The sequence below is a fragment of the Pseudonaja textilis genome, chromosome Z (genome assembly GCF_049901715.1).
Source record: "Pseudonaja textilis isolate UNSWEBS1 chromosome Z, rPseTex1.2, whole genome shotgun sequence".
In the NCBI taxonomy this organism is placed as follows: Eukaryota; Metazoa; Chordata; class Lepidosauria; order Squamata; family Elapidae; genus Pseudonaja; species Pseudonaja textilis.
Window position 1 is genome coordinate 125,596,222 of NC_142008.1, and position 24,497 is coordinate 125,620,718.

The window sequence follows — 24,497 nt, forward strand, 5'->3', positions numbered from 1 at the left end:
GAGGACCGTTGTCTAGTGTCGCCCCCCGTGTTTACAGCCGCCCCGGCCCAAATTTTGTGAAACTGAATCACGAACATTATAGAAGTCGGTACCATGGTGGTGTGAAGTGAATCCATTTGACTTTTGGGTCGCAAAAGGGGACCGCGTGACCACCCCCACCCCCCACCGGAGACGTGGCACACCGTCGTAAGTGCGTGCCCGTGTGCCAAAGCCTCTCAAGTTTGGTCGCTTGAGGGGGGGAAAGGGAAGAAATAGGGAGGGGGAGAGGGGGAAAAAGAAGGGATGGATGGATGGAGGGGGAAGAAAAGAGGTAAGAAGAGAGAGGGGGGAGAAGAGAGGAGGGAGGGAGGGAGGACGGGGGAAAGGAGGGATGGAAAGAAGGGAATTAAGGATGGATGGATGGAAGGCAGGACGAGAGGGAGGGAGAAAAAGTGGGAGCAGAGAAGGAGGGAAGGAGAAAATGGAGGGAGGAAGAGAGGGACGGGTGAAACGTGGTCTTACGTCTCTCTCCTTTTTTTGTGGTTAACCTTTTTTGTGTGGTCACTAAATGAACGGACATTAAGTGGAGAAGCCGCTCTTAAGGGAACCAGCCGCCGGCCGGCCTGCCTGCCTTGCCCACCTTCCGCCGACTCCTTTCCAGACGGGAAGAACAGCCAACGAGGAGAAGCTTTCGGTGTTTTTCTTTCCTTATTTTTTTTTCGTTTGCTTTTCTTTTCTTTTATTCCCCTTCCGCCCCTCCCCTCCCCTCAGTCCAAGTCAGTTTCTCCTCCTCCGAGACCCCCAGCCCCCTCCCCAAAGTCCGAGAAATAAAGTTTAAAAACCCAGGCCATCCTGGCATCAGGAGGAGGAGGAGGAGGACCCGTCTGCTGCGATCCAAGTGGGAGGGCCAACCCACTTATACCAAACGAGTCGGGGTCCTGGAAGCTCCTTCGCGGAGGTGGCCGTCCCCTCCCCAAGATTGCAAGGGAGGAGGAGAATGGGGAAAAAACAAAACACCATGGGAAAGCTGGGGAAGGCGAGGCGTGGGGGCTCTTCCCACTGAGCAACACAGCCTCCTTGCAGGAAGGGGGCGAGAAAATAACGAAGTCCGTCCAAGCATCGCTCGCCGCGGCTGGCGCGATTTTCACCCCCTTTCTTGGCGCATCCCGGCATCGAGCCCCTCTGCCCAGCTGAGTCACTGCCAGTAGCAGGGCGGCGGCCACGGGGCAAAGCCAAAATTGGAGTCACGCTCCCCGTGACACCCCCCTGGCCGGCTGAGTCTGAAGGTGGGGGGTTTTTTTTGGCGGCGGGAGGGTGTTGTCGGCCGTGGCGCCTGGCGAGAGGAGCGGGTCCCGGGATAAGGCAGAGGGCTGTGTCCAAACCCTGAAGAAAGGAGGAGCCGCTGTCACCAGAGGCGATGTTGGTGCAGGTTGCGGCTGAGCACCGACCGGATGTCCACTGTGAACCTGGAGGGGAGGAGAAGAGTCCGGTCAGGTTTTCCTTCCTTTCCTTTTGCGTTTCTTTCCCTCCCGTCTTCGCTATTTTACAAATCAATTCCAGGCGGTGGAGCTATCTGACCCACCTATCATGCCTAAGGCGGGACTAGAACTCCCCGTCTCCTTCCTGGGGATTGGACCAAAGTCACCCAGCTGGCTTTCGTGCCTAAGGCGGGACTAGAACTCCCGTCTCCTTCCTGGGGATTGGACCAAAGTCACCCAGCTGGCTTTCGTGCCTAAGGCGGGACTAGAACTCCCTGTCTCCTGGTGATTGGCCCAAAATCACCCAGTTGGCTTCCAGTGCTCTAAGGCGGGACTAGAACTCCCGTCTCCTTCCTGGGATTGGACCAAGTCACCCAGCTGGCTTTTGTGCCTAAGGCGGGACTAGAACTCCCGTCTCCTTCCTGGGGATTGGACCAAAGTCACCCAGCTGGCTTTTCGTGCCCTAAGGCGGGACTAGAACTCCCGTCTCCTTCCTGGGGATTGGACCAAAGTCACCCAGCTGGCTTTAGTGCCTAAGGCGGGACTAGAACTCCCTGTCTCCTGGTGATTGGCCCAAAATCACCCAGTTGGCTTTCAGTGCCTAAGGCGGGACTAGAACTCCCCGTCTCCTGGGGATTGGACCAAAAGTCACCCAGCTGGCTTTCGTGCCTAAGGCGGGACTAGAACTCCCAGGCTCCTTCCTGGGGATTGGACCAAAAGTCACCCAGCTGGCTTCTCGCAGACTCCCTCCCGGCGTCCACCCAGGCGCCTAGACCCCCCAAGTCCAAACCCCTGCAAGCCAAGCCCAGCTTGGGGCCTGGGACCACCCCCTCCCCCTTTCTGAAGCCCCCCTCCCTGCAAGCCCCTCCTTGCCGCCAGGCCTCCTACCTCAAGGCATCAAGCATGGGCAGGAGGTTGAGGAGGGCCGTGTCCCCGTGGGTCGCTGAACCACGACTTGATGGGGATGGCGTTATCTGCCGGAGAGAAAAGCAAGCCCCTCGTTCACCAACCCAAGCAGAGAGCAACGGAAGCAGCCAGAGCAGAAAGCCCGCCGGGCAGAACCACCTTCTGGGGTCACCCCGAGGCCATGCGGAGGGGTCCCCAGCCTGGGGGGAGCCTCTCCCACCAAACCTCCAGCAGAGGGGATGCAAAGACGGCCCCTTCGAGGCCTGCGGACTTCCACTCCCCGTAACTTTCTCTTAAGAGACGGAGGGTATGCAGTGGATTTAATATAACTTGGCTTCAGAGAAAGGGGGCGGGGGGGAAAGAGCCACTGGGGAATTCTAGGAGTTGAAGTCCACAGGTCTTAAATCAGGGGGTCTCCAACCGTGGCCACTTTAAAGAACTCGTGGACTTCAGCTCCCAGAATTCCCCCAGCCAGCCAGGGAGGGTAACTTTCTTAATAGACGGAGGGAATGTAATATATCTTGACATCGGCAAAGGGGGGGGGGTAAGAGAGAGCTGGCTGGGGAATTTTGGGAGTTGTAGTCCACAAGTCTTAAAAGGGCCACATTTGCAGACCCCTTGTAAGGTCCAGAGAGACCACGTGCCCCCAAAGAATTGCTTACGGACACCCTCCCCACACCGAATTCTCCTCCTCTTCAGGGTGACCTTTTCTGTTCAAGTCTCCTTGACCGCACCTGTTTTTATTACTTTATTGACATCCACACAACTCAAGGTGGGAAACATCCCCTATTTCTCCTCCTCCTTTCTCTTCTCCCCCTTCGATAATAAGCCTGTGATTTGGAGAAAGGGCCCGGCCCAAAAGGCACCTAACCCGGCTTTCCATCCCTACGGTGAGACTAGAACTCACCATCTACTGGGGACTGGCTCATATTCAACCAGCCGGCTCCCCCAAGTGCATTTCACGGAGAAGGTGAAACTAGAACTCTCCGTCTCCTAGTGATTGGCCCAAAGCCCACCCAGCCAGCTTTCCTCCTCCCCACCACCACCAACAACCCAGCAAGGTCTGGGTTGAGAATGTGACTGGTCCCAAGTCACACCCGGTTTTCACAGAGCGGGACTAGAACTCACCATCGCCCGGTTGATTCCGCTCAAAGTCACCCAGCCAGCTCCCCCTCCTCACACGTAACAACAACACCCAGTGGAGGTTGCCTGGATTGAGGAAGTGACTAGTCCAAAGTCACCCGGTTTTTCATGGGCAAGGAGAAACTAGAACTCTCCAACTCCTAGAGACTGTCACCCAGCTGGCTTTCACCTCTAAAACAGGACCAGAATTCACTGCCTCCCGGTTCCCTACCCGATGCCTTAACTACTATATCTACCCCCTCTTAAACCTCCTCCGTGCCTCCCACTCCCCAAACTCAAAAGCCCTCGGGATCCACTCAGTAATCACGATTTCTCTGCTCTTCTGGAGAAGATGATCTCCATTTCTTGGATCTTGCCGTGGGCCCCCGGTGGAGGCTGACCCCGAGGGAGGGGAGGGACAGCAGCCCACCGGGGGTGGGAGCGGGGCTCCGGAGGCGGTGGAGGAGGCTGGGGAAGTTGGGCAGTCGGAGGAGGACCCAGGCCCACCCCCCGTATCCATCCCAAGGGCACGCAGGCAGGGAGGAGGAGGAGGATAAGGGAGAGACGTGGTCTACTGGGGAGGAGAGGGCTTTGATCCTCTTGGCGGGGTGCAGGTGCGAGAACTGCTCCCAGCGTGTGTTATCTGTGGACGTCCTCCGGCCCTTATCTTGCCCGGTTTCTGTTGCTGTTTTTCCCCCGTCTTTGTGGGGGAGTTTTTTTTTGGGGGGTCTCCAGTCAAGGGCATTCGGAGCTTGGAAGCAAAGCGGAGGAATAAAAAGGGCCTCCGCCTGTTTTCCGTGACCGTGGATGACTCGAGATGCTTCTCATCACGGGGCGCGAATAGGAAATGACTTCCAGACCACAGGAAAAGTTTGAATCTGCCGCCTCCTCTTCCTCCTCCCTGTAAACCCCACTTCCCTCCCAGCGCTGATGTCGTTCCCTAGCTGGGTCAGGAAACACCTGCAGGAAAACCACCAAGCTCAGGAAGAACTAGGACCCCCACAGTCTTCCTCCTCCTCCTCTCCTTCCTTCCTTCCTTCCTCCTCCTCTCCACAAGCCCCCCTCCCTTCTAGCCCTGATGATGTTCCCTAGTTGGGTCATGCAACGGCTGCAAGGAGACCACCCAGCTCAGAGACCCCCAAGGACCCCACAGTCTTCCTTTTCCTCTCCTTCCTTCCCCTTTTCCTCCATTCCGCAAACCCCACTCCGTTCAAACCCTGATGATGGTTACCCAGAGGGTGTGTGTGTGTGTGTCACGAAACAGTTCTGCAAGGAAACCGCCTGGCTCAAAGAACACCGGGGGGTGTGTGTGTGTGCACCCCACAAAACTTAATTTTTTTTAAATTAAAAAATAAAAGAGCATGGAAAAAGAACCCCCCCTCCCCCAAGGCTCTTCTTGCCTGGATGGCTCCTATAGGCTCCCGGGGAATTGTCCAAGATGACGATGCTGGACAGGTCATTGTGGACCACCGAGAGGTCTTTGATGTAGCTGCCCAGCTCCAAAGTGCAGTGCTGGTGGGGGAGGGAAGAAAAAACAAGAGGCAGGGTGAGAAAACAACAACGACAACAACAACAACGACAGCTGAGCGGGAAGGAGGGCAGCTCAGGAGCCCTGGCTGGGGTGGGGGCCCAGGTGAGGGGGAAGGTGTCCGTGTGGCCACTCACCTGCCTGTAGTATCTCCTCCTGAGGATGCTCCTGTTGTTGTCTAGCTTGTCTGCTACAGCCGAGCCGTAGATTTCCATGCTAGCTGTGAAGACCACAAGCTCGTACCACTGGCTCACCTGTGAGAGGAGGAGGAGGAGGAAGAGGAAAGGGAGGAGGAGGAGAGAGAGGGAGAGAGAGGAGGAGGAAGAGGAGGAAAAAAAGAGGGCTTTTCTTAGAGAGATTCATTCCCAGAGACTCCCAAAAGACCAAGGGAGGACAACTATGGCAACTTTAAAGATAGATAGATAGATAAATTTATCGTCATCGTACTCAGGAACCTGAGAACAATGAAATAAGGTGCTCTTCCACAACGTACAACTGAACAACACCAAAAGACATATACAAATAACAACGTAAAACAAATTAAAACAAGTAACAGTTAAAAACTGTACAACCAGGATATGTATGTATGTATGTATGTTAAGACCACCAGATTCATAACCCTGCATTTAACCTGATCACAGCACTTGGGTAAAAGCTACGTTTAAATCTACCTGTCCTGGCTTTCAGCACTCTATATATCGTCTTCCTGATGGTAGGATCTCAAACGACGAGCGGCCTGGATGCGAAGGGTCTCTTCAAGATCTTTTGTGTCTACATCCCATGTTATACAAATCCTCCGAGGAGGGAAGAGGACATCCGCTGATCTTTTGGGGCCTTTTTATCACTCTTTTTATCACTCTTTAAAGCGTGGCTGTTTGAGGAATTCTGGGAGTTGGAGTCCCCAAGTCTTAAAGGGGCCACGTTAACACCCCCCCCCCTCTCCTCCCCCGGCTCCGCAACTTTTAAACTGTGTGGGCTTCCAACTCCCAGAATTCCCCAGCCGGCCCACGCCTGGATTCATCCGCACAATGCAGGTGGTCCTCGACTTATAACCCCCAATGGAGGCCAATGGACGTTTTAGGTGGCTTCAGTGAGAAACTGTTTCAAAGGAACGATTGCCCCGGTTTTTAGAAGTTTTCCGGACCCGGTTAAACTGCGGCGCCATCATGAAGGGAATCCGGCTGCTTCCTGCATCAACTTGGCTCCTTGGGTCGCAAAAAAGGGCCGTCCTGCGACACCTACACCCCTACCCCCTCCGGGACGCTGCGGCCGTCATAACTCCAAGTCACTTGCCAAGCAAGCCCGAACTTTGACCACGGGGATAGTTGTTAAGGGTGAAAAAGTGGTCCTTAAGTCCCGTTCTTTTCCCGTGCTGTTGTCACCTTTGAATGGTCCCTAAACGAATGGTCATAAGTCAAGGGCAGCCTGGAAAGCCGGTCGTTAAGCAAATCCAGATTCCCCGCCTCCATTCTGCTTGTCTGAAGGCCGCAAACGGGGACGCTGCGGCTGTCATAATTTGTTTTTTCTTTGAAGTTTTTAATGTGTAAGTTTTCCTTTGACATAGATACAAGTGCTTAATAGTAGACAGTGAGATTGTCAGAGTCAATTTACAAAAAATATACAGTCCTAGTAGCAATAACTTTCTTTGCTTATGTAGAATTCCTGTTCTTCCCATTTCTGAGTTCTACCGGTGTTATCTAACCATGGGCGGAAACAAACAACCGAGGCCAACTCATAAAACATTCCTAGGCCTGTTTTAGTAGTTGCCATAATTTTTTTAAAAAAGGGGAGGAAAAAACTCTGGGAGGGGAGGGAGGAAGAGAGTGAAAGAAAGAAAGACAGAAAGAGAAAGAGACAGACAGATAGAAAGAGAAAGAATGAGACACACACACACGCACATTACCTTACAAAGGAAGGAAGGAAGGAAGGAAGGAAGGAAGGAAGGAAGGAAGGAAGGAAGGAAAGAAAGAAAGAAAGAAAGAAAGAAAGAAAGAAAGAAAGGAAGGAAGGAAGGAAGGAAGGAAGGAAGGAAGGAAGGAAGGAAGGAAGGAAAGAAAGAAAGAAAGAAAGAAAGAAAGAAAGAAAGAAAGAAAGAAAGAAAGAAAGAAAGAAAGAAAGAAAGAAGGAAGGAAGGAAAGAAGGAAGGAAAGAAAGAAAGGAAGGAAGGAAGGAAGAGAAGAGAGAGACGGAGCCTGGGCCACCACGTCAGCCCTCTGATGGAGAGTCAACAGCTCCCAGGACATGGATGCGGAAGAGGAGGAACATCTGGGTCTGACACGCAGAAGGCAGAGGAGAGGAGAGCAGTGGAAATCTATGGGCCGGCCCTCAGGACAGGAGAGCCACCGCTGCTAGCAAACCCCACCCTAGCTCTGGGGATAAAAGGCGGGGGGGGGGAGTAGAAGAGGTCTGGCAGACAGCTATTTATCTTCCGGCCGGCCAGACTTGTTAGCCTGCGGTGAGAAACCTTTTTTTTTTTTTGGCCAGGGCTGCAAATTAGATTAGATTATTAGATTCCTAATAAGACTATTAGATTCCTAATAAAGGAATCTTTTGAGTTCCTGTCGGAGGGTTTGTCGTGTGTTTCGTGTGTGTTCGAGGGGAACCTTTGCATCCAATAATCAAGGCACTGTCGTCAGAAACACACACACACACACACACAATCACACACACACACACACACACACACAGAGCGTGCTTACCACTTCTAGAAAAAAGTCAACGTGCGGCCTCTTATGTACAAAAAAGCGGACAGGATGCTTATCTATGACGACCTGGGGAAAGGAACGGTCATTAGAAAAAGGAACGGTCAAAGAGCCACGAAGTGCACGGACAGCCAGCACTGACAAAACTCAGGAAATTGGGTAACCAAATTACACCCATTTCCCAGAACCAAACTACTGAGGGCACCAGGTAAACCTACGGGACTGAAGTTAGCTAAGGCCTACCGTCCAATCTGGCAGGAAGAGAAGGGAGAGCAATAGGACTTATAGATCACTTCACGGTGCCTTGCAGACTGTTGTCAACTCGTAAGTGTTGTACCTTTTGACTCTGGACAAATGTACCTTTTCTTTTATGTGCCCTGAGAGCTTATGCACCAAAGACAAATTCCTTGTGTCCAATCACACTTGGCCAACATTCTATTCTATTCTATTCTATTCTATTCTATTCTATTCTATTCTATTCTATTCTATTCTATTCTGTGCTGTTCTTATTCCTATTCTATATTTTATTATTCATTCTATTCTATTCTATTCTATTCTATTCTATTCTATTCTTCTTTTCTATTCTATTCTATTCTATTCCATTCCATTCCATTCCATTCCATTCCATTCCATTCCAATCCAATCTAATCTAATTCTATATTTTATTATTCATTCTATTCCATTCCATTAATTCCATATGATTATCACTGTGCTGTATCTTATGATTCTTGATGAATATACTGGTGCTTATGCACCGAAGACAAATTCCTTGAGTGTCTAATCACACTTGGCCAATAAAAGAATTCAATTCTATTCTATTCTATTCCATAATTCTATTCTATTCTATTCTATTCTATTCTATTCTATTCTATTCTGTGCTGTTCTTATTCCTATTCTATATTTTATTATTCATTCTATTCTATTCTATTCTATTCTATTCCATTCCATTCCATTCCATTCCAATCCAATCTAATCTAATTCTATATTTTATTATTCATTCTATTCCATTCCATTAATTCCATATGATTATTACTGTGCTGTATCTTATGATTCTTGATGAATATACTGGTGCTTATGCACGAAGACAAATTCTTTAGTGTCTAATCACACTTGGCCAATAAAAGAATTCAATTCTATTCTATTCTATTCCATAATTCTATTCTATTCTATTCTATTCTATTCTATTCTATTCTATTCTATTCTGTGCTGTTCTTATTCCTATTCTATATTTTATTATTCATTCTATTCTATTCTATTCTATTCTATTCTATTCTATTCTATTCTATTCTATTCCATTCCACTCCATTCCAATCCAATCTAATCTAATTCTATATTTTATTATTCATTCTATTCCATTCCATTAATTCCATATGATTATCACTGTGCTGTATCTTATGATTCTTGATGAATATACTGGTGCTTATGCATCGAAGACAAATTCCTTGAGTGTCTAATCACACTTGGCCAATAAAAGAATTCAATTCTATTCTATTCTATTCCATAATTCTATTCTATTCTATTCTATTCTAATTCTATTCCCTTTCTTATTCTATTTCTATTCTATTCCTATTCTATTCTATTTCTATATTTTATTATTCATTCTATTCCATTCCATTCCATTAATAACCTATGATTATCCGTGCTGTATCCTAGGATTCTTGATGAATGTATTGGTGCTTATGCACTGAAGACAAATTCCTTGGGTGTCCAATCACACTTGGCCAATAAAAGAATTCTATTTGATTCTAGATAACTAGACAGACTGACTGACTCCTCAAAACTGGAGGGATATATTTTTTTTTTAATGTCGGGGCAAATTCCTGGGCCCTCCAGGATGGGGCACGATTCAGTGCCCTGCCTGCAATCCCAAACCACTCCTTAAAAGCGGACGATTGAGCAGCCAGACCCCAGCACCACCCGAGCGAGGCCTTGGGCCGGTCCAGGAGACAGGCGGGTCAAGAGCCCAGAGGGGCCTGGATCTCTTCACCACCCCAGCCCCCCTCGCTGTCTCTGGCCCCCTTTCCAGGCGAGGGGCTCACCTTCAGGATGAAGTCTGGGGGGGTTCCAGGCCGGACGGTGGGCCTCAGCACCCCGTCGTGATGCGAGTGGATCAGGGTCTCGTCCAGATCCAGGACGAGAATCTTCCTCTTCACCTGATCTGCCGGAGAGAGAGGGCGGGGGAGGGATGTTTTTTCTTAATGCCTCTTTTTTTTTTTTTACAGCAGGGGAGTCCTCGACTTACAACCTGCGGCCGTCGTAAATACGAGTCGGTGGGCAAGCGTCCGAATTTGGACCACGGGACTAGGTAGGTGGCTGCGGCCGTCGTAAGTAGGAGTTGGCTGGCGAGCGCCTCAATTCTGACCCCACGGGAGCGCCGCAACGGTTGTAAGTCTGAAGAGCGACCGTAAGTCACTTTCCCCGCCCCCCCCCCAGTGCCGTTGTAACTAAATAACGGTCACTAAATGAACTTGATCAATAAATTATATTGGGGGGGGGAAGAGACGAAAGGCTCAGCCACATACACCCCCAAAATCCCCAAAGCCTCCTCCCAACCCCCCCAAAGCCCCGACCCCCCCACCCCGTGATCCTCCGAGAGAGAAAGCGTACTTACTCAGCCGTTCTCGCGAAACCCGGGAAAGAGGGAGAATATCGTAGCGCACCGTTTGATACTGGATCACCTGCCGGCAGAAGACACAACAAAGAGGGTTGGGACTGTGGCAAACAGGTCGGGAATCCGAGGGAGGCCCTGAAAGGCCCAGGTCACACCCAGGGGCAGCCACAGAGGGAGGCAGGCCAGGATCTGGCGGCTCCGTAAACCCCGATGACGCCAGGATGGTGGTTAAAGTGCTGCGGGGCCAAAACTCCTACGTCGGGGTTTCCCCAAGCGGCCACGGAGTCTTTCCTGCTTACTGACATGCGCATGAGAGAGAGAGGGAGGGAGGAAGTTACAGGTAGACTTACCTGTAAGGGGCAAGGGGAAGGGCCACTGTTATGCCACAGGATGGAAGAGAGAAGGGAGCGAAGAAAGGAAGGAGAGAAGGGGAAGGAGAGAAGGGGAAGGAGAAGGGAGCAAAGAAAGGAAAAAGGGGGAGGAAAAAAAGAGAAGGGAGCGAAGAAAGGAAGAAAAGAGAAAAGGGAGCAAAGAAAGGAAGAAGGGGAAGGAAAGAGAGAAGGGAGCGAAGGAAGGAAGAAGAGAAGGGAAGGAAGGAGAGATGGGAAGGAAGGTAGGAAAGAAGGAAGAGGAAAGGAAAAAGGAAGGTAAGGAAAAAGAAAATTAAAGGGAAGGGAAGGGAAAGGAGAAAGAGATGAGGGAGGCGACTGAGGAAGGTGCGGAGAGAAGGAAGGAAGATAATAGAAACAAAAGGGGGGAGAAAGGGAGAAAAAGGAAAGAGAAAGAAGGGTCGGAGGGAGGGAGGGAGGAAAGAAAGGTGGGAAAGAGAAGGAAGGAAGGAAGGAAGGATCCACCCACAAGGACCTCATGCCACCTAGGCAGGCCATCCATCACAAGGGGCAACACGGGGCCCGGAGGCCGAGGGAGCCCCTTAGCATTTAGACGGCCTGCCAAGTCTATTTCTGACTCTCCCCGCCAGCCGCTCGGGAAGTCCTCCTCCCCAAGGGCACTGACCCAGCCCCCCCTCCCACTCACACACACACACACACACACTCGCGTCAGGGCCCTCCGGAGCCTGGTGCCTCTGGCTGCCCCCACCCACCCTCTTCCAAAATTAGCTTCCTGCAGTTTTGGGAAGCCGGCCAGGGTCTCCGGGGCAGAAGGGGAAGAAGGGAGGACCTGGGGGCCTGGACAGCGGGATCTCCTCCAGACCTCCCGGTTCAGAAAGGGGGTGGGGGGTGGGGGTGGGGGCTCCCTGGCTTGGCAAAACAAGGGAAGAGGGCACAAGCTATCACACCGGGGAATGGTCCCTGCATTTGGGAAAGAAAGAAAGAAAGAAAGAAAGAAAGAAAGAAAGGAAGGAAGGAAGGAAGGAAGGAAGGAAGGAAGGAAGGAAGAAAGGAAGGAAGGAAGGAAGGAAGAAAGAGAGAGAGAGAGAGAAAGAAAGAAAGAAAGAAAAGAAGGAAGGAAGGAAGGAAGGAAGGAAGGAAGGAAGGAAGGAAGGAAGGAAGGAAGGAAGGAAGAAAGAAAGAAAGAAAGAAAGAAAGAAAGAAAGAAAGAAAGAAAGAGGGAAGGGAAGGAGGAAGGAAGGGAAGGAAGGAAGGAAGGAAGGAAGGAAAGAAATTTGCAAGATTCCCATTTTGTCAATCAGTTGGTGTCCCAAGTCTGAGAGGCGCCCAAGGTTAGTTGGGGAAGGAAAGAAGGAAGAGAAAGAGAAGGAAAGAAGGAAGAAGAGACAGAAAGAAAAAAAAAGGAAGGAAAGAAAAGAGAGAAAAAGAAGAGGCAGAAAGAAAAAGAAGAGAAAAAGAAGGAAGAAGAGGCAGAAAGAAAAGGAAGGAAAAGAGAGAAAAAGAAGGAAAGAAGAGGCAGAAAGAAAAAGGAAGGAAGGAAAAGAGAGAAAAAGAAGGAAAGAAGAGGCAGAAAGAAAAAAGGAAGGAAGGAAAAGAGAGAAAAAGAAGGAAAGAAGAGGCAGAAAGAAAAAAAAGGAAGGAAGAGAAAGAAAAGGAAAGAAGGAAGGAGAGACAGAAAGAAAAAAAAGGAAGGAAGGAAAAGAGAGAAAAGGAAGGAAGAAGAGGCAGAAAGAAAAAAAGGAAGAGAGAAAAGAGAGAAAAAGAAGGAAGGAGAGGCAGAAAGAAAAAAAGGAAAAGGAAAATTAGGGGTTTTTGGAGTGGAGGGAGGAGACTCCCGTTCTCAACCCAACTGCTCAGAGGGTCTTTATCCGAGGAGGGCGATGCCCCCCCCCCAACTGGCCCCTCGCCCTTCCAGAGGGTGGAGGGACGGGGGAGACAACCACGCAGACCCTGCCCTCTGGAATAACCCACGGAAGGAGTACAGGATACCGATGAGTTGAGAAGGGGGAAATCTTCCCATCCTATTGACATTATCCCCACTCATATGTGAACTCAAATCAGAGGAGAAAATAAACTGCCAGTAGAACTCAAGCCACAAAGAATATAAAACGAGAGGTTTTTACGAAGAGGTTGGCCAGCCGTTTGCCTGAATTGTTATAGGCTCTCCTGCTGGAGCGGTGGGTTAGAGTAGATGACCTCTGGGGTCCCTTCCGAGCCTGGGATTCTGTGGTCTGCTGGAGTTGTGGGTCCTCCCCCGCTGGAGGCTTTGAAGAAAGAGACTGGACAGCCATTTCTCGGAACTGGTACCCAGTCTCCTGCTTAAGCAGGGGGTTGGACTAGATGACCTACAGGGTCTCTTCCGACTCGTTATTTTGTTCTGTCATCCTTTCTAGGACGGCTCTGTAGGGCCACCCACATACACCCTAGAGAAAGAAACTACGGCCCCCGCTGAATTTCCTTGTTTTGGGATCCTGGATTCTGCTTTTCAAACCCCAAGGAAATTTTGGTTGGCATTTGCAACCTGGAGTGTTGCACCACAGTTAACCACGCTTCCTAGCCGTGTTTGCGAAGGAAATTGCTGCGGCGGTTAAGGACGGCCTTTTTTTTTGGTAAATTTCGCCGAAGTCAAGGTACATTACGGCAACCGCATTCCCACTTATCTATGAACTAGCTCAGGACCCGCTACGAAAACCCTGTGGTCGGTCAAGTTTTGGGGGAGGAAAATAAGAGGGGAAAAATTCTGCCTCTGCCTAAAAGCACCCATGGATATTCGTCTGGCTAGCGTCCTGTCAGTGTAGGAGAGAGTGGAGGGCTGTTTGGAAACTGAAACAGACTTGCTGGGTGAGAAAGGAGACAGCAAGGAGCCTGGGCATGGCTTAGCTCAACTGTTCCGTACTCAGGCTGCTTGCTGTTGTGAAACTGACACTCCTCTGCTTGTGTTTTGCCTCTGGAAGAATTTCTTTCTGTGTGTGGAGGGGGAGTCAGACGCTTTAGCATCAGATAACAACAACAACAACAACAACAACTGGAACTTGTGTCACAACCGCAGTCTGCCTGTAGCAAAGAACTGGTGGGATCATCACAAGCCTGAAAAAGTGGTCGAAAATGAGCATGCAAAACTAGTCTTAATACAGACCGACAAAGTTCTGGAACACAACACCCGGGATATCACGATTGTGGAGAAGAAAAAAGCGTGGATGGTCGACATTGCCACACCTGGTGACAGCAGAATCGAGGAGAAACAACTTGCAAAAGTCACCAGATATCAGGACTTGAGAATCGAACTGCGGAGACTCCGGCATAAACCAGTGCAGGTGGTTCCAGGGGTACTGGGCACACTGGGTGCTGCTGTGCCTAAAGACCTAGGCCAGCACTTGAAAACAATTGACGCTGACCAGATCACCCTTGGTCAGCTGCAGAAGGCCACCTTACTGGGATCTGCTCGCATGATCCGCCCATACATCACGCAGTCCTAAACGCTTGGGAAGGGTTCGACTAGTGATTTGTGATACGAAACCCAACATGGTTATCTCGTCTGCTGTGTATACTGTCATTTTTGTGTGTAATAATAATAATAACAACAACAACAATAATAGAGGAAATACTCTAAATGCTCTGAGGGTCATTTGGAAAAATCCTTTCTTAGGGAGCCCCTAGAAGCCAAGAGGAACCTACGTGCCAAATTTCAAGTTTGTAGGCTTTACGGTTCTGGAGATTTTGTGGTGATGGGTGAGGGTTTTTTTGCTTTTATACAGTAAAGAGGAGGAGAAGGAGGAGAGGAAGAGGAGGAAGAAGAGGAGGAGGAGAGGAGAAAGAGAAGAGGAAGTGAAGAAGGAGAGGAGGAGAAGGAGAAAGTTATCCTATCAAATAAAGTACTGCAGCCACATTTGGTCGGGGTCCTATCAGTGCTGAATTCTGGTAAACCTCTGCAGGCTGGGGGATTCTGGGAGTCGAATTCTGGGAGCTGGAGACCCCCTGCCTTAGGAGCCCTCCCAGCGACAGGCCCGGGTGTGTGGGTGTGTGGGTGGGAAGGCTTGCGTGGTGGCCACTTGCACGAGGGCACATAAATAGCAGCTTCGGGCACTTTGGGGCGTGAGAAAGCAGGAACTAGGATTCCAGTGAAAAAGGAACCAGAGTTACTTGCTTGCAAACCTCCGTTCTCAAAACTAAAAGGAGAAGGGCTTTGAATTGCCTGGGAAGAGTTGTGGCCGCACGCGCACGTGCAAAGTGGCAAATGATCCATCACACGGGCTGAATGTAGAATAGAATAAAACTGGAAGGGGACTTAGAGGTCTTCTAGTCCACCCCCACTGCTCAGGCAGGAAGCCGTCTACCATTCCAGACAAAAAGGGCCGTCCAATCTCTTCTTGGAAACCTCCCGTGATGGAGCACCCGCCCCTTCTGGTGGCAAGCGGTTCCACTGGCTGATTGCTCGGGCTGTCAGGAAATTCCGGCTGAATTCCAGGCTGCTCCTCTCCTGGGTGAGTTTCCATCCGTTGCTTCTCCTCCTGCCTTCTCAGGGGCTTTGGAGAATAAATGGACCCCCCCCTCCCTGGACGGCCGCTCTGGGGTCTTTCTCTTCACCAGACGAGCCGAGCCCAGGAATTGCTCACCCATCTGTTTTCGCCTTCACCCCAATCGTTCTCCTCTGGGTTCGTGTCTCTAGAAGTTGTGGGTGCTCCACCACTTAATGCTCCCCAAAAGAGACGGGGCGCCCATTGGCCTCGAACGGCCTCCTGCTCAGGCAAGGGGTTGGACTAGAAGGCCTCCAAGGTGCCCCCCCCCAACTCTTGGGCCCTTTGTCCCACAAAGAGAAGGACGAGGGGGCGACTGGGCTAATATGTGAGGGGCTGCCACGGGGGGGGGGTGTCAAAGCACACGGGGGCAGGACGAGAAACAAGGGATGGAAACTACACAACCTGAAAATAAGGAGGAATGTTCTAAGAGGGAGGACAATTAACCAGTGGAACTACCAGCCACCAGAAGTTGCGGGGGCTTCACCAATGGAGGTTTTTAAGAAGAGATTGGACAGCGATTGGTCTGGAACGGTACAGGGCCTCCTGTTCAAGCAAGGGGTGGAACTAGATGGCCCCCAGGGGTCCCTTCCAGCCCTGTGGCTCCTATATTACAGCTGAACACAATACCTAAGCCACCTCTGTCCCCATTTGCTACCCAAGTAGGGAGGCAGAAGGCAAAGAAACGGAAGGATTTCACTTGGTACAAGAGAGCAAGTTTGGAGGGGCGACAATGGCTGCGTGCCGGCTCAGGGATTCTGGGAGTTGAAGTCCCATAAAGGAGCCGCGGTTCCCCCTGCAAAATATCCCACCAAAGCCCCCCCACCCCTCTCAAATTCCCTCCAGAATAGCAGCAACTCTTTTTGCCTAGAACAGGGACGAGAAAATCGTTTTTAATAGGGGGAAAAAAGAACGACAAGCAAACCGGGCGCGACACTGCAATCTGCAGCAACTCAACACACACATACACACACACACACACACACAGCGCCCTTGTTCATCTCTGAGGTCAGAGTGCATCCTGTCTATCACTTTCAAACCCTTCAGCTGGGTTCCTACCTTTTGCCAATCCCTCACCCCCAGTCACTTCCTTTTTTTAGTGTGTGTGTGTGTGTGTGTGTGTGTGTGTTTTCTTAAGTTTTCGTGGGTACTTACATGTATGATATTCAGCTTTGTTTGGGCACCCAGATGAAACCTAGCTTCCTAACAAATGATAGCCGTCCGTTTACTCGGAGCCAAGCTGCACTAAAAGCCTCCAATACAGGAACACAATGTTGCCAGCCAATCAAGACACCAAAAAAGCCACAAAACAGACAGAAGATATTAGAAACACCAATCAAGCAGAACACAGCAAACTCCAAGATCAATAAACACAGACCAAGACTCCCAACCAATCAGGATGAAAAAAAAACCATTCTGGCACAGCAGTAGGCTAGCCCCAGATTTAAAACAGAAATGGCTGTGAAAGTCTGACTCACACAATACAGAAGCCTGATGATGGCAGATGAGATTCTGCCCAAACGTTGCTACAACTTTAAAAGCACAACTATAATGACGTGGGAAAATACCCGAACAAAGTTGAATACCATTATATATTTTCAAATACATATAAATATTGATGAATATATGAACAGCATGGCATCTCGGTATCATTAGTTTTGATACCAAATACCGTGTTTTCCCAAAAATAAGACCGGGCTTTACATTACTTGTTGCTCCAAAAGACGCATTAGGGCTTATTTTCCAGTTAGTTCTTATTTTTGGGGAAACATGGCACTAAATGTGTCCATCTGACCAACAATCTTAACTGGGGTTTATTTTGGGGGTAGGGCTTATATTACACGCATCCTGAAAAATCCTGCTTGGGCTTACTTTCCGGTTAGGTCTTATTTGGGGGAAAGACAGAACTAAATGTGGCCGGATGGCTGACAACTGGGGTTTATTTTCGGGTAGAGCTTGTATCACGCACGTCCTGAAAAATGTTGGGGCTTATTTTCCGGTTGGGCCTTATTTTTGGGAAAACAGAGTAGTAATAATAATTGTCAATAGTATTGACAATTTTAGTAATCTTAAGTTACATTCATCATAACTCCGATCATTATAACGATGTTATGCATAATTCACTCATCTTTCAACTTCTTTACTAATTTCTACCTCTGTTCTGAATCTGAGTAGCACAAATCTTATATTCCATTTCTATCCATCATCTCTTCTTGTCTGTTTCAATATTTCAATTCTTGTTGGTTTTTTGGCATGCTTCCCATAGTTCTTCCTTGGGATTTTGTATAGATTACATTAATCAGGCTCGTACCGTTATAGTAACATTATAGATATTACAATTAAAGTGGTTAACACCTATCCCCCCCCCACCTATTTCCCTTCCAAAGTGACCGTGAAATAAGGAAGCGCGGAAAAGGTATTTGCTGGGCCAAACAAACGACACTCTCCCAGGTTCAGCCACCTCGGACTGACACTTCTGCGGCTGTCTGGTATCACCAGCCTCTTGGCCCCTCTGAATGGGGCCAGGAAGCAAAAAGGGCGCAGGGGCTGAGTCCCAGCTGTTCTTGGCTTTATTTAGCAAGACGGACAAGCGTTGGCAGGGACCCTTGGAGATCTTCTAGTCCAACCCCCTGCTCCAGCAAGAAATCCTAGGCCATTTCAGACAAACGGCTGTCTAATCTCTTCTTCAAAGCCTCCAGGGTGGTTTTTTTAACCTTCTCATTTCAGTTCACATTTTTTCTCCTCTAATTTGAGATCTAGTCAGGGAGAAAAATGGGGAAAGCCGTCTTCAAAATTTGGCATGACAGAGGCCCGAAAGCCCATTTGTTACCCAACAATCATTGATAATTGATTAATGATTGATTGCTTTGTAAGAAGAGAGACAGGGAGATGGAGAGAGAGAGAGAAAGTGAAAGAGAGGGAGAGAAAGAGAAAGAGAGTGAGACAGAGAGAGTGAGTGAGAGAAAGAAAGTGAAAAAGAGAGGGACAGAAAGAGAGACAGAAAGAGAAAGAAAAAGACAGAGAGAAAGAGAGTGAAAGTGAAAGAGAGAGACAGAGTGACAGAAAGAGAGTGTGTGTGAGACAGAGAGACAGAAAGAGAAAGAGAGACAAAGAAAGACAAAGAAAGTGAAAGAGTGAAAGAGTGAGACATAGACAGAGTGACAGAAAGAGAAACAAAGAGTGTGAGAGAAAGAGGGACAGAAAGAGAAAGAGAGAGAGGGAGAGAAAGAGAGAGTGAAAGAGAGAAAGAGAGAAACAAAGTGACAGAAAGAGACAAAGAGTGTGAGTGACAGGGAGAGTGACAGAGAGACAAAAAAGAGAGAGTGAAAGATACAGAGAGAGAGAGAGGGAGAAGGAGAGTGAAAGAGAGAGAGAGAGAAGGAGAAAGAGATTCCAAGAGAGATGAAATATGATGAATTTGTGACTCAAAGAACACCACATAACAGAGAACAAGCAGACAGGGATTGATGGCACCCAGTTCATGACAAATATCAAGCTTAACAGGCAGGATTCGTGTACAGGCAGTCCTCGACTTACGACAGTTCACTTAGTGACCGTTCAAAGTTACAACGGCCCTGGAAGAAAGCGACTTGGGGCCATTTTTCACCCTTACGACCGTTGCAACATCCCCATGTTCACGTGGTCAAAATTCACATGCTTGGCAACCGGCTCCTATTTATGACGGTCGCAGCATTCCGGGGCCATACAGTCTCTTTCTGAGACCAGCGAAGTCAATTCACTTAACGACGATGTGACTAAACTGAAGAACTGGCCAGAGAGGTCGCAAAATGGGGGCCAAACGCGATGCCTTGCTTAGCAACATGCTCAATGGCGGCCGTAAGTCGAGGACTACCTGTCTTGGCTTAACCCAGTTCCGTACCAGGTAAAAAAAAATCATTTTTTTGTTTACTTTCTAGGTGCAAACAGAGACCTAAAACTTTGAGTCTTGGTAGTTTCAACTCTCAGAGGGGAAAAAAAATGGAGAAATGTGGTCCAGATACTCGACTTATAAAACTGTTCATTTAGCGACTGTTCCAAGTTACCATGGCGCTGAAAAAAAAAAGGGACTTCGGGCCATTTTTTCATACTTAGGTCCCAGGACCAACATTCAGCCGCTTGGCCACTGGTTCGTATTTATGACGGCTGCAGCGTGCCCCCTTTGCGACCTTCAGCAAGATAACATTTTGGACTCGGTTGTGGTCGTAACTCCAGGACTACCCGTGTACTTGCAAACTGAGGGTGCCACCAATCTGGCCTGCTAGAGACACGCTTGTCCTCCGCTGAATTCCCCATTGTGGGGAGGGGGCATGAATTTTAACTTTTAACTATTACTAGCTCGATCCCCATGCTTCGCTACGAAACTATGTGGTAGGGCTTAGTTTTGGGGAGAAAAATAAGAGGGGGAATTCTGCCTCTGCCTACCAGCATCCATCAGTATTCATCTGATGGACGCTAGGTCAGTGTGGAAGAGAGTGGAGGGCTGTTTGGAACCTGAAACAGTATTTGCTGGGTGAGCAAGCAAGGAGACAGCAAGGAGCCTGGGCGTGGCTTAGCTCAACTGTTCTGGACTAAAGCTGCTTGGTGCTGTGAAACTGAAACTCCTCTGCTTGCGTTTTGCCTTTGGAACAGATTTCTTTTCAGGTAGGGAGGGGGCGTAGAACTCCTTAGCACCAGAGCACGTTAATAGTAATAATAATAGAGGAAATACTCCGAGGGTCATTTTGAAAAATCCTTTTTTAGTGAGAACTCAGAAGCCAAGAGGAACAGACGTGCCAAATTTCAAGTTTGTAGCCTTTACAGTTCTGGAGATTTTGTGATGATGCAAGAGGGGTATTTCCCTTTTATACAAATAGATATATCTTAGTACTAAGAATGAAGCATCTACAGAAATCAAAACCACCCCATTCATAGCTACATCTGGTATTTTGGACAGCGCTTAACAAATGAGGTAATACTTTCCGCCTCTGAATTCCTTTAAGGATCAGAGAGCCAATAGTTTATCCGATTAGCCAGCCCATTATACCTACATAACTCACAACAAACACATTCTTTGTAGGGCTTATCACGAACGCACATTGTCACCCAGAATACAGGTTTAACTTTTATCTGATTGCAGAGGTTCAGGGATGGGATCTGTTTCCCTTCTGCCTTGAATCTTACTCCGCACCTTGCCTGTTATAACAGTGCCAGCCAGGTCTTATCTGCGGCATGAATCCAAAATGAATCCTTGCAAGCTTATTTGATATCCGAAGGTCAATAGAAGCATCCAAAATCGAAGTAGGATCTGCATATAATATTGGGGGTTCAATAAGAAGAGAACGTTTGCAGCTCAGGGTTGAACTGGGCTTGGCTGTTTTCTTGGGAGAGTTTTTCACAACCCAACTAGGGAACATCACCAGTGCTGGAAGGAGCTTTGCAGAGAAGAGAGAAGAGGTTTGCAGAGAAGAGGAAGAAGAGAAGAGGAAGAGGAGGAGAGGAAGAGGAAGAGGAGAAGGACAGGAGGTGGAGGAAGGTTGTGGGCTCCTTGGTGGTCTCTGAACTGGATGGTTTCCTTGCGAACATTTGGGGAGAGGAGGAAGAAGAAAAAGGGAGGAGGTTGGGGTCCTTGATGGTCTCTGAGCTAGGTTGTTTTCTTGGAGACGTTTCATGACTCAACTGAGGACCATCATCAGTGCAAGAAGGGGTGGAGGTGTGCTCTCTGTTTATGTACTAGTAGCTCAGTGTTGCTGAGAGCATTCTTACGAATTCCTTAATTAGGTGCTACCCTACCCTTCAATTAGGAGGTGCTCACCAGTAATCAGCACCCCATAAGCAGAGATTACGCCCAGCATTAGGATCAGGACAACTTCCAAGCAGTACACAAGATGCTGATCCAGGAACTACCAAGCAAACAGCCTAGTGAAGCAAGCACCAGAAGACCCCCTCACACCATGGCAGTTATCTTTTTGACCTGCTGCCATCTGCACGGCGCTTTAGGTCAATAAAATCCCACACCACTAGACTAACAAATAGTTCCTCTCCTCCCTCTTGGGCCATCCAAAGCGCAAATAAATACAAAGTCACTGCCTTTATCAAGATGTGAAATCGCAATACCTCATTCAGAGGTATAAACAACATATTACAGTGCCATCCACCTCTTGTGTATGATACTCGACAAAGCAAAGTCAGTCAGTGTTGGATGTATATTTTGTGGATATTTGTGGATATTGTACTCTCCAATTGCAAATGGAGACGCGGGTACTCTATTTTTCTTATCTTCATTTTTAAGTGCTCTGGTTTTACCGTATTGCGAACAGTTGCTGGGGTGCATCCACAGTTTCGTTGTACTTGTACAATGACAATAAAGTTCTTCTTCTTCTTCAGAATCACTTCAAACATTGACAGGACAAACCAACTTTGATATAAACGGAGAGGAAAACTTTGTAGCGCTGATGACAGTCCCTAGTTGGGTCATGAAACGACTTGAGGAAAACCATCCAGCTCAGAGAATAACTCCACAGTCCTCCTCTTGCCCTCCCTCTCCCCCTCCCATCCTCCTCTCTACAAACCCCACTCCCCCCTTACAACTGACGCTCCCTAGTTGGGTCATGAAACGTCTCTTGAAGAAAACCCAGCTCAGGAAGAAATAGGACCCCACAGGCTTCCTTCTTCTCCCCCTCAAGCCCCTCTGCCTTCTAGCACTGATGGTGTTACCTAAATGGGTAATGAGACGTCTGCAGGAAAACCACCAAACTCAAAGAGCAAAAAGGACCCCACAGACTTCCCCCTCCTCACCCCTTCTCCTTTCCCTACACTCTGCAAGCCCTCCTCCCTTCTAACATGGATGATGTAAACCTAGTTGGTTCATGAAACGTCTGCAACAAAAACCACTCAGCTCCGAGAGCACCAAGGACCCCACAGTCCTCCTCCAGCCCTTTTCTTCCTCTTCCCACTCCTTCCTAGCACTGAAGAAGTTACCTAGTTGGGTTATGAAGCGTCTGCAAGGGAATCAACCAAGCTCAGAGAGCATCCAGCATCCTGAGGTTCCTCCTCTTCCTCCTTGCAAGCTCCAGTCCCTTCTAGCACTGATGATGCTACCCAATTAGGTCATGAAATGTAAGAAACCTACCACGCTCAGAGACCCCCAAGGACTCCACAGTTCCTCCTCCCTGTAAACCCCACTCCCTTCTAGCACTGATAATATAACCTAGTTGGGACACAAAATGTCTGTAAGAAAACCAAGCTCAGAGAGCACCAAGGACGCCACAGTCCTTTTCTTCTTCTTCTTCCTCCTTCTCCCTACAAACCCTCCCCCCACCTAACCCTGATCAGGTTCCCCAGTCGGGTCAAGAGACATCTCCAAGCAAAATCAACAAGTAAAGGACTTTACTGCCTATAAAAAGCCCTCCTGCCCACAGAGGAACTATTGGAAGAAAAGAGGAAGGAAGGAAGGAAGGAAGGAAAAGGAAGAAGAGAAAGAAGACAACAGAAAGAGAAAGAAAAAGAAAGAAAAAGAAAATAAGAAATGAGAGAAAAAGAGAAAGAGAAAGAAAGAAATGGGAAAGAGAATGAAAGAGAAAAAGAAATGAGAGAAAGAATGAAAGAGAAAAAGAGAAAGAAGAACCAAAAGAAAAAGAGAAAGAAAGAAAGAAAGGAGAGAAAGAGAGAAAGAATGAAAGAAATAAGAGAAAAAGAAATGACAGAAAGAAAATGAAAGAGAAAAAGAGAAAGAACAGAACCAAAAGAGAAAGAGAGAAAGGAATGAGAGAGAAAAAGAATGAAAGAAATGAGAAAGAGAGAAAAATGAAAGAGAATGAAAGAGAAAAAGAGAAATAAAGAAATGAGAGAAAAAGAGAAAGAATGAAAGACATGAGAAAGAGAAATGAGAGAAAGAGAATGAAAGAGAAGAGAAAGAAGAACCAAAAGAGAAAGAGAGAAAGAAATTAGAGAAAAAGAGAAAGAATGAACGAAATGAGAAAGAGAATGAAAGAAAGAAAAAGAGAGAAAGAAGAGATCGGGAAGAAAAAGAGAAAGGGAGAGAAAGAAATGAAAGAGAAAGAAAGAGAAAGGGAGAGAAAGAAAGAGAGAGAGAGAGAAAAGGAGAGAGAGAGAGAGAGAGAGAGAAACACCCCTCTCCACCCTCCCTCCCCGCACTCTGCACGTCCTCAGAGGCGCCCATGCCTTGCCGTCCTCTACTCACGGTGCGGGCCTGCCGTCGCAGCAGGTACAGCAGGAAGCTCCAGAGCTTGGTGGCGAAGGCCAGGAAGGCCCGGACGCCGAGCAGGCACTGCGAGCGCATCATCCGGCCGGCGGGGCCCGCCGCGCCCCCGGCCCGGCCAAGCTCCGCCAGTTTCCAGCGGGGGGGGGGACGGAAGAGGAGGAAGAGGAGGAGGAGGACGGCAGGGCCCTCCGGTCAGCCCGGGCCCCCCGCGGGCCCCGCCATCCCGGCTCCCCGCCTGCTCTCCCTCCCTCGGTCGCCCGCCCGCTCGCTCTCCCGCCTGAGGGGGAAGCGCTGCCCCCCCTCCTCCCCCGCCGACGCTCGCCTTCGCTTCAGAGGGGCACTTCCGGAGCAACCGACCGAGCGCCCAGCGTCTACTTCCGAGTCGCCGTGGGAAAGGAGGCGCGTCCAATTAGAAGGCGAGGGTGGAGGAGGCGGGGCCGGGAGGAAGTCGCGCATGCCCCCCTGGGCTTTATTATTATGATTTTTTTTAAGAGGCCGTCGGGGAATTTTATAAAAGCGGAGGATGGGAACCCGGGCAGTCAGCGCGCGGCATGGAAGCGCATGCGCCCTCAAGACCAAAAAAAAAAAAAAACAAACCCCATCAGCGGAAACGCATGCGCGGAGAGTTCCCGCTTTTTTTCCCTCTCGCCCAAAATTTTGAGCGCAAAAAAAAAAAAAATCGATTTAAATACAAAAATGAAGTCAAAGCTATTCGCCAATTTTTATTTCCTGCTTCTTTTGTGGAGAAGCCGCGAAAAAAAACTGGCTGTGGGGGAGAAAATAGCAGGCTGGGGTGGGGGTTTTTTTTGGATACAGAACGGATATTCAGGGACAACACTGGACAACACTGTAGGGTTGTTGTGAATTGGGTTTTCCGCCCCACCCTTCAATGATTAGCATGATTCTTCTTTTAGGTCCTGGAGCCATTATGCAGCTGCCCCAAAGGTGTCAGGGTTTCAGGCCTTGAAATCTGGTTAAGAGTTTGTGCGTTGGGCATCCTTGCAATTTTTGCTTTTTGTCCATTTAAACATATATGTATGTATGTATGTATATATGTATGTATGTGGATCTTTGGTTATTCGGGTTTTCTCCCGCGTAAAGTTGGAA

The 24,497-nt window shown here is 48.7% G+C and overlaps 1 protein-coding gene across 1 annotated transcript; it reads right to left on the bottom strand.

Moving 5' to 3' along the window:
* Nucleotides 1-1,287: 1,287 nt before the first annotated feature.
* CTDNEP1 (CTD nuclear envelope phosphatase 1) lies at nucleotides 1,288-23,756 on the bottom strand. The gene is given in 9 exon segments (XM_026723127.2): nucleotides 1,288-1,445; nucleotides 2,346-2,392; nucleotides 2,394-2,431; nucleotides 4,886-4,997; nucleotides 5,151-5,267; nucleotides 7,713-7,784; nucleotides 9,755-9,873; nucleotides 10,327-10,393; nucleotides 23,370-23,756. Coding segments are annotated over 9 exon segments (735 nt in total). The 5' UTR covers nucleotides 23,472-23,756; the 3' UTR covers nucleotides 1,288-1,384.
* Between the last annotated feature and the right edge of the window lie 741 nt (nucleotides 23,757-24,497).